Here is a 10,107-nt window from a genome sequence, read left to right on the forward strand (position 1 = left end):
ATATACTCGTACTTTTATCAAACAATTTTCGTTTGGGTGATCAACATGGAAAATATAATCTAAACTTCGGCATGTGGATATATGAGCGCCGTGATGATGTTATTAGACTTGTTATAAAATCAAAACCAACAGTGTTTTGGACCCGGGCGGCAAAACAATAAATGTGCAAAGTTGCCCCAGTTAAAGTACGATTTAATATCCCATTGCATAATATCATAGCTGAAACATAGGAAAAAAATATACAATTAACATCTCACTGCAAATTAAAGGTAGTCTCTTGCCCAAGATCAAGGCATTTCATGCTATGCATGATGCCATGATGGGCTAATGGCATAGTGATACTCTTATTCCATACATGTTGTACAATACATTCTATGCAATGCCTTCCTCTGAACCTCAATATTGACTAATTGTGAGAACCGTAGAAATTGATGTTGAAATTAAAAAAATGCAAGCTAGTTTACGTGGACCATCAAGAGGATGATTTGTGCTCGAGTATTTAAACTCCACCATCTTCACCATTTGGGGCTGTGATTTTGAAGAGAAACACCTATCGAAATCTAAATAACTTATCATCGTTCCTCTATCTTATAGTGATATCTCGGTGAGATGTGATTTGAAAACATGAGAGAGTTGATTGAAAAATTGACAAGTTGAGAGCTAGTGAGCTTCACTCTGTCATTTGAACACTTGAGTTCATAGCAAACAAATATCCGATCGTGTTTGTTACTCTTAGAGATTAAGATCTCCTAGATGGCTAGTTATCTTGCTTCTTTGATTAGGATTCACGCTCTGAGTAATGGAAATTTTGTTGTTATTCAATGGAAGTTCCGATGATATTCTACAGAAGTTTCATCTAACGGAAGTTTCGTTATTAGTTGTTATTTTCACTCTACTTTAAATACTCGGTGATATCCCTTATTATTGCTATTGCTTGTGTAGCTTCCTATGGCCCCAAGTATATAGTTATTGTTTGTGTATACTACTCTGCCCCCCCCCCCCTCCTCCCAAAAAAAAGAGAACTTTTGGGTTTTTATGTTGAGCGTTTGACCATTTGTCTCATTTAAAAAATTTATAAAAAGTTTTAAAAAATTAATCATATATAAAGTATTATTTATGTTTTATCATGGAGTAATAATAATTATATTAATCATAAAAAGTTTTAAATAAGACAAAGAGACAAACATTCTATTTAAAAACTGAAAAAATGACTTGTTTTTCGACGGGGTTATACATCTTACAGTAAATTTATTTTGTTTTAGTTCGGTTGCAAGTACTCTATCTTGGTGCAGATTCCGTTAGTATCAACTAACGAAAATTCCTAGCTCTCAATAGAATTTTCGTGAGGTGTTATTGCTCCCACATTAGCTTTGACAGATTAAATTGTCTATTTATTCCCCTAGACAACGTCTAGATCCCATCCTATCCAGAAGGTAACCATTCAGATAAACCCGTATGACAGACTTTTACTCCCAAAAGGTGGCTCAAACTGTCATTTCACACTCATCATACTCTAAATACCAACGTTAAGTCCGAGGAGCATTCAACGTTAAGACAGTCCCAATGACGCGTTAACATAGTACAAGAAATCACTATAAAAACCATTTTTTCCCAATAGAGATATATTCGAGTAATAATTTTTTTCTCTTTCTCTTTTCTAACTCTATTATTTCACCAATATTGAGCGTGACACGTATCTCGTTCAAAAAAACTAGTTTCTCTTCAATAGTGAATTTATGATTTTTTTGGTACATTGGATAAAAAGAAGACTTGGTTTTTTTATGAGAAAACCATTTTAAAGTTTTTTTCTCTCTTTCTTCATTAATTAAATTGTCATGCCACATTTCTTCATTAATTAAATTGTCATGCCACCATCTTATTTATGTGGCAAGCTAATTAATAAGGATAGAAACTGTCATTAATACCATTAGGATTGCCCTTAGACAATTTCGAGGCGGTATACGCAGTAAAAATAGCATAGTTAACTTGGAACGTCACAGCAATGCAAGTGCAGCAAACAAAACTAATGCACGCTAGCTTGGTTAAGACATTCCATCTGATGCTTAAACTTGCACACACACACACAATAGCCATCCATTCCTCAAATAAATTTAACAAGCTTATGCACATACAATCAAAAGGGTTAAAACTACGGTAGACAACATTGACCTGATCACCTCTACTAGTTATTCCAGCAATTGCAATTTTACGAGTGGTACAGGCAGCACATACTAGCAGAAGTAAAACATCATTGCTGAGCTTCTACCGACGATCTAACAAAAGACCTTCTCCACCATACCTGGAAAGCCCTAGTGAGGTTCGGGCACTCTGATCCACTAGTCGCAAAACACTGAAACCACTCCTCAAACAGACACTGCTGCTGCTTGAGCGGGAGGGTTAGTAGAGCCTGCCCAAGATTTTCCTCCAAAGATCTTACATCCAGACCTTTGGAGCATCGCTGTAACCAGCCAAAGTCAAGCAACATTGCGCTGAACCATCCGTAGAAAAGGAGGCTTCTCAGCTCTCCACGGCACTGCACTTTTCCTTTGCCGAGTGCGATGAATACACCAGCAGATATTCGGCTCAGTTCATATCTCATCATTGGTGATGCCTGCTCATGTATCCTGATGAGCCTGTCTTGATTCGCCCACAACTCCACAAACTCTTCCGCCATGTCATTGCTGACGAGAATGTCGAAGAGCCAGTTGAGGTTCTCTGTCTGCTGAGAAATTTGCTCAATAAATGGTTTACCGCCCCTAATAACTAATGCTTGAGCTGTGTGGTTTGTAGCCTCTGTTGCTTCATCATAAAGGTCCACCAGTGAATTCAAACATGCATAACAGATATTATACAGGCTCTCTTTGTTTAGCCCTGCCAAGTCTTTTTGGTAGACAGAACTTTTGCTTAGAAGACCATTTACCAGAGATTGCATATCTTTTCTTGCACCACTGTTGGTGCTGCTTGTGACTGATTGGATAAGATGCACTGTAAGATCTTCTGGGCTGCTCCAGCTGTGAGGCCGTAATCTAGCTAGTATATCTTGGGATATTGCTTCATCAAAAGTACATCTTGCAAAGAGATTCTTCAGCTTCTCCTCCTCTTTCTCATTCCATGGAACTGCCTCTATGTATGACAAACACAATTTAACTCCTCTCTCAAACATGATTGATGAAGACACCTGCAATTAAAGCATTATTCAACAAATTATGTACGCGATTAATAATTGACATATAATAAGAAACGTAAATGGTTACTTATGTGGTGTAACATATTTTCCCAAAGTAACTGAACAGGTAAAAGTAAAGCAGGAAAAGTTCATTAAGTAAAAAGGGAATTCAGATAGCATGATACAAAAGAATGTAAATTCTTAATTGATTAAAGCATCAAAAACCACATGTTACTCAGGTTAGGAATTCACATTTCAGCACTCAAGCAAGAGGGACATCGTAGACAATTCCTAATTAGTACAAAGTATGTTATTGGACAATTACAACTTATAGCCAAATATATAACAATAGTTGGAAGAGATCTTAACGAACTTAACATATTATGGGCTAAATACAATAACGGAAGTAATATATCAGGGTCAAACGCTGGAATAATTGTTCAATGAATCCTCATGGAAATATGACAACATTATGCAAAAATACATAGTTCTCAAAGCAGGCTACCAAAAATGAGTTTGATGAATAACAGAACTCATTATCGATCTGAGAAAGAGAGACTTGATAACACATTAAATTGTAGAAAACCCACTTGACAAATACTGTCTGCTAGAATTGAACAGATGTTACAATGATATTGGACAGCACTGCTGGCTGCTTTAATTGGATCCCTAGACCTATAGCAGTTATGGACAACAGGAATATTTGCTTTTAATTGTGGGCCTAGATGCATTTAAAGTTTTAAACCACTAAATGCATTTCATAGTTGTCAACTGCGATCTAATAGGCATCAAGTCATGAAATATGTATGGTTAAAAGATTTCGAGGTGATTGCACTCTATAATCCATGATTAACATCTTAACAAACAATACATTGAAGCATCAGATGATATCAAATCACTATTATCCCAAGTCAAAATGCTTCTCACACAATCATATCAAAATAATTTTACGAGTCATGAGCTAGTGCTAACACCTCTAAAAGTAAATCTTAGCTAACTTGCATTAGCACCAAGAATACAGAAAGAAAAAACTTAATTTTTGAGGATCAAAATGTGAAAATTAATGAGCATTGCAGTAACACAACAGTGGACGTCTATCACCAAAAATGGCTTCAGAAGATGAAGCTTAGAAACACACAACATTTATGTGTCATGAATGATTGTTTGGTTCCAATGGCACTAAACATCCATCACCAAAATGTTACTCCACCCGTTTCAGGTTATAAGATGTTTTCGTTTTACGTGGATTCATCTACGAACCAATATATATGTTTTACATAAACATTAGTATATATATGAATATGGGGAAAACCATAACATCTTATAACCTGATTGAAACGGCGATAATATCGATCTTCGGCAACTCACTATCAGCACACGAGGATTATTGCAACAGACACACCTTTCGCAACCACATAACCGAAAAGGAGACGCTGCTTTGTTTCCCTCACCTCGAGCACATCAATGGAGCGCGACACGCCAGCGGCAGCAAGCCAGCGCAGCGGATCAGGCTGGTACATGAGCTCCACCGCGGCTCGGAACGCCTCCACATTGTCGACCCCGTCCACCTCGATCCTCCTGCCGGTGCCCCCTCCATCGGAGGCGGAGGCGGCCGCCTCGCCCCCGCGCGGCGGCGCCATGGCGGCGAAGAAGGCGCTGCTGTCGCAGAGCACCCCCGAGTCGAGCTCCATCACCACGCACCTCCCGTCTCTCCCCCGCAGGAAAAGCCTCAGATCCAGCGCCTCGCCGCCCGCATCCACCTTCGTCGAGGCCACCACCACCGGCGGCGGCGCCGACGCCGCCGCAGCAACCACCACGGACTTCTCCGCCGGAACTACCGCCACATCCTCCTCCGCGGGCTGCACCGGCGGCGGGAGTGGGAGGGGGAGCGGGGCCGAGGACGAGTCGTCGAGGTCGATGGGCGAGACGCGGCCGGGGGAGAGAATGCGGCGGGGATCGATGAGCCCCCCCAGCCCGGCCAGCCTGGACGACGAAGGCGAGCTGTGGAACGACGACACCGAGGGGGACTTGGGAGGCAGCTTCCTTCCCCCCGCTGCCAACGCCGCCGCCGCCGCCGCCGGGACCCCAGACGACGGCGAGGCGGCGGAGGTGGCCGTGAACGGGCGGAGGTCGGGGCTCTGCGGCACGCCGGCGAAGGAGCAGCACCACCCGCGGGGCCGCCGCACGGCGGCCCCACCTCCACCTCGCCGCCGGCCGCGGTGCCGCTGATGCCCGGCTGCCTCCATCACCCCCCCCCCCCACCCCTCCCACCGCTGCCGCGGCGCAGATCGATCTGGAACTGGAAGGTCAAGCGAGAGAGGAGCCCGAGCTAGGGTTCGGAGGAGGAGAGCGGCGATGCGGCGGCGGCTGCGGCCATGAGACGAGGCATCACAAGCTCTGCTCCGCTGCTGCCACTGTGTAGTGTCTAGTAGTAGTAGATGATGTGTTAGGGGTGGTGGAATTGGTCCATGGACCGACTGGCAGGTGGGGCCCACGTGCCAGTGAGAGTGCTCTCCTCGGATACCATCACGAGGGGGCGGGGGGAGCTGGCGCTGCACTGGCAAAAGTGGCGACACGTTTGGGATCGTTTGCGGCCTGGGAGATGGATAGGGGTGGGCACTTTTTTTTTTCCCGAAAACCCACCACCGAACCCAATGAGCCAAATCAAACGATAGAGGCGATTTTTTTTCGGTGTTTCACTAGATGTTCGATTTCTCCTATTTTAGATCAGAAAAACTAGCGTACGGTTTATCCCGTGTGAACGGGACAATTAATGATTTACTCCTCACCACAGCATGCCTCCTCCACGTCACGCTCCTCCATGCTGTCTACCTCGCCGCACACCTCCATGCTGTCTACCTCGTCGCGTGCCTCCATGCCGCGGTTGTCTACCTTGCCACCGAGGTTTGGCCCACGCGCTCGTCGCATGCACACTCATGACCCCGCTGCTAAGTACCCCAGCCTGATTCGGATCGTCTGCCCCTTCTCTTCTATTCCTTCCTCCAGGTGCTTGAACTCATCGGGAACGCGGCGCGTGATAACAAGAAGAACCGGATCATCACCCGGCACGTGCTGCTGGCGATCAGCAATGACGAGGAGCTCGGTATCATGATATGATACATGTTGATACTAAATGGTTTCATGTGATACCACTTATTAACAATGATACTTGTTGATACTATCTAATGATACATGTTGATACCTGTTGATACCTTCTGATACCATATGAGACCACTTAGGACCTAGTAGACTGATACCTGTTGATACCTTCTAGCATCTTTTGATATCATCTGACACATGTTGATACTAATCGGTATCATCCAGGTTTCCGTATAGGAATCAAGCGATACATATCGATACTTATTGATACCTGTTGATACATACTGATATTATATGATACCACTTAAAATCATATGATACTGGTTGGTACCACTTGGTACCATGTGATACATATATCTTTTTGAGCTTCCCTTATCGCCCAACTCTATGATACCAAATGATATCAACTGGTATCGCATCAGTGGTATCATCTGGTATCAGCTATGCACTGGTACATCAGGCGCATCTGAGCGTGAAGGTGGTGGAGGCGTGAGACACGCTACGGCGAGTGCCGGCATGGCACCGCATAGCGCGACGTCGGCGGAGGCGGGCAGACGATGGTGGAGGCGGCGGCACGCGGCAATGGCGGAGGCGGGGCGGACGCGGGGGATGGCGGAGGTGAGTGGACGCGGCGATGGCGGACACAGGCGGGTGGCATGCAAGGACGTGCGGGAGGCTGGGCGGATGCAGAGTAGCAGAGTAAGTGTGGCGCCGTGACACGGAGAAGGCGTGTGTGGCGCATCGACACACGCGACGTGGAGTCGTGGAGGAGGCATGCATGGCATGTCAGCGCGGAGGTGTGCGGCTTATCTGTTTCAACCACAGGTTGTTCACTAGATGCATGTTACATTAATTGTACCCTTCGTACGGTATATCGTACTCTAGTACTTCTCATTTTAGATTGGTGTTCAGCTATCGGTGTGATTTCTCTTCGACGCCCACCGAGGATATCGCAAAATCAACATAAATGTTCCAGTACAAAGGCTCATCTTGACTCCTAGACTTCCACCTTGGGCGCTAACTCCTTACCTCTCCTATCATCCTACACCACCACCCAATTTGCCCATTGTGCAGTGCGCGCTCACACAACGATGGTGTGACGATGATCCCACTACTCGCACACACTAGATCCCTCGCCTCCTTGGTCCTCGTAGGCAACCAATATTCTGAACCAGATGTGGCTAAAAGTTGACAGGCGTCTCTATTTCTGTGGGTGCATTCATGGCAGACAACGCTGCAACAAGCCAACAACGCAAGAGTCATCTTGTACTCTTCTTTAATGGCTTGACGAGTAAAGAACATCCATCAAAAAATGAGGTAAAGATTGTTTCCTCGTGAGTTGGATTTAGCGTAAACATTATTTAGTTTTCTGAACATTGAACTGAACTCTATTATTAGATCAGTGGAGTAGTATTCACTAAACTTGGTGATCTTTTGATTTTGGTAGCGGCAATTTCAGAAACTGTTGTGTCAGACAACTAAGGATCGTGGAATGTATGTCACTAATCACTCTTGTTGTTCTCTTAACTTCTGTTTTCTATTCACCTAGCAGTTCATGAACAACTTAATTAATTTTGCAGATGGTTGTGGAGGAAAACAAAGGTACTAGAGAAGTTCAGGAATATGTCGAGACTATCATCGTATGTTCTAAAGTAGCTGATATAGCCAAGCAGCAGTAGGACAAGGCAGAGGAGGGGGATTAGGAAAAGGACCGAGGGCAGAAGGAGAAGGAAATGGCTCCACTCACCATTTTGTAAACCCTGGCTGCAAGCACAAATATAGCAAGATGCATGACACACTTTTTTTTACCGATAAAATGGACAACTGCCCTAATGCTATCGATACAAGGATTTTTCCTTTTTTTTATTTACAAAATATATTTTCTTTTTATATGTTTACACATGTAATAGTTTTGTTTCTTAAAAAACGTCATTCAAAGAGTATTCTAGAATAGATGACTGTTGGGGGAGCTATATAGGAGACGATATATTTTACAGTTGGTTCAGTTGGTTCATTTGCCATCCTAGTAGATAGCTAGATGACAAGCTGCAAAACCTACATGGCTTAAGTTTTCTACTCAGTGTTTGCAAGGGTTGGCAATATGGCAGGGGCGGGGCCAGGGATGGCAAGGACACTTTCTGCCTTGAAAAATTTCCCTAGCCCCGGATCTGAAGACGAAACCGGAGAAAAATCGTTCTCCACCCTCATCCCTATCTCCGGTAGATCCCTGGCCCGAACGAGCCTCGTTGGCCTAAAAAATGATCCCTAAATTGATTGCTCAACTAACCTGAGGTAGCACACTGGCGGTAGCCGGAGAGGCGGAGGCAGCGCGTGGGCAGCAACACGCAGGCGACAACCAGGGAGGTGAAGGCGAGCGGCGACATCGACCAGGCGAATAGCGGTCAGAGAGAATACGAGGCGGTGGGCGGAGAAGCGACGACAACAACGACACGCGGGCGGCGGCAGCATCTTTGCCTGTTGGACCATGGGTGACCGCTGGCCGTGGCCTATGGTGATGCATGTTTTAGGGTTTAGTTCTTAATGGCCAAAGGCACGTGATATTTCTTTTTGATGTTAATAGGATTTTTCTTCCCGGTCCCCACCCCCAAAAACTTCGAAGCCCCGACTCCGAATCCCTACGGGTGAAAAATTCCCCCTGAACCCGACAGGGATATTGCCAAACCTACTCTTTCAACCTTTAAAGAAGACTGAAGAGGACAGTTTGCAAAATCAATATCATGAATTTTATAAAAATACCTCTTGCCACCTTAACTACCTTAACAGACGTTTGCTAGAGACTAGGGTGTTGTCCATATAGTTCACTTTGTACTATCTATACCCCTCATGAAATTACAATTGAGATCCTCTGCAATACTACACATGCAGTAAGGATCCACACCCTTCAAATTACCCATGGCTATCAGGTGTGTCAAAAAAATCCTCTAGGAGTACCTTATTAAAGAAACTATTAGAGAGCGTCGTTGTTATAGATATGTAAATATATAAAACAAAAATATGTTTTACAAATATTAAAAATAAAATATGTTGATACCAACACATTACAAATTTTGGATCTTAAGCCTGAGAACAGTAAATTTAGACCAATGAACGCATAATTTTGAAGGAAAACTGAGATGCCAATAGCCCAATATCAGAATAAACTGGAAAGTAAATTTTTAGTGCATAATTAGTTTAATAATGTCTCGTACCAACCATTAGTCTTTTGTGAAGTTTGTTGATTAATTATTACCTTAATCTGGACTACAAAATAATTTTTGAGTTCAACTTTACCACATCCATAATTAGGTACATTACGCTAATGAGGGTAAACAATTTAAACAAATGCATAGCATCACAATGTGTTGTCTAATGGGAGAAATGTGCAAACAAACAACACTTTGAAGTGAACATTTTCAAGAACCTTCCTTATTATCAGCAACGAACGGTACCGAGATTGCATACCGAGAAGCGAGATGCAGCAGGCCAACTTCACTGATAATATAAGATTTTATAAATTAAATTTAAAACAAAGTTGCTGTTAGTAATGATCTAATCACTTTCTACATATAATACAAACACTTATATGGAACTCCACAGTTTAGACGGATTACTATTCGGGCAAAATCTTAAAGAGACATTATTTAATCCCAATTAGTATAGCTATAATATAGCTATAGATTATTTAAAACTTTATTTAATATTCAATAATGATCAATACTTTTTTAACTTTTAATGGATATTATCAATTAAAATTGTTAAAATATAATGGTAAAAACAATATTATCAGTTAAAACCTAGAAATTTTTGTCACTTCAATATTTTGGCAACATATGCGTGTTATT

At 43.1% G+C, this 10,107-nt stretch overlaps 1 protein-coding gene across 1 annotated transcript; it reads right to left on the reverse strand.

The window, feature by feature from the left end:
• Positions 1 to 2,073: 2,073 nt before the first annotated feature.
• On the reverse strand, positions 2,074 to 5,560 carry LOC102722316 (BTB/POZ domain-containing protein At2g13690-like). Its single transcript, XM_006658392.2, has 2 exons — positions 4,618 to 5,560; positions 2,074 to 3,178 (listed from the first exon to the last, which is right to left on the reverse strand). Exons 1-2 carry the CDS (start codon positions 5,410 to 5,412, stop codon positions 2,249 to 2,251), a joined length of 1,725 nt encoding a protein of 574 aa, XP_006658455.2. The 5' UTR covers positions 5,413 to 5,560; the 3' UTR covers positions 2,074 to 2,248.
• Positions 5,561 to 10,107: the final 4,547 nt, after the last annotated feature.

The sequence above is a fragment of the Oryza brachyantha genome, chromosome 7, assembly GCF_000231095.2.
Source record: "Oryza brachyantha chromosome 7, ObraRS2, whole genome shotgun sequence".
NCBI lineage: Eukaryota > Viridiplantae > Streptophyta > Magnoliopsida > Poales > Poaceae > Oryza > Oryza brachyantha.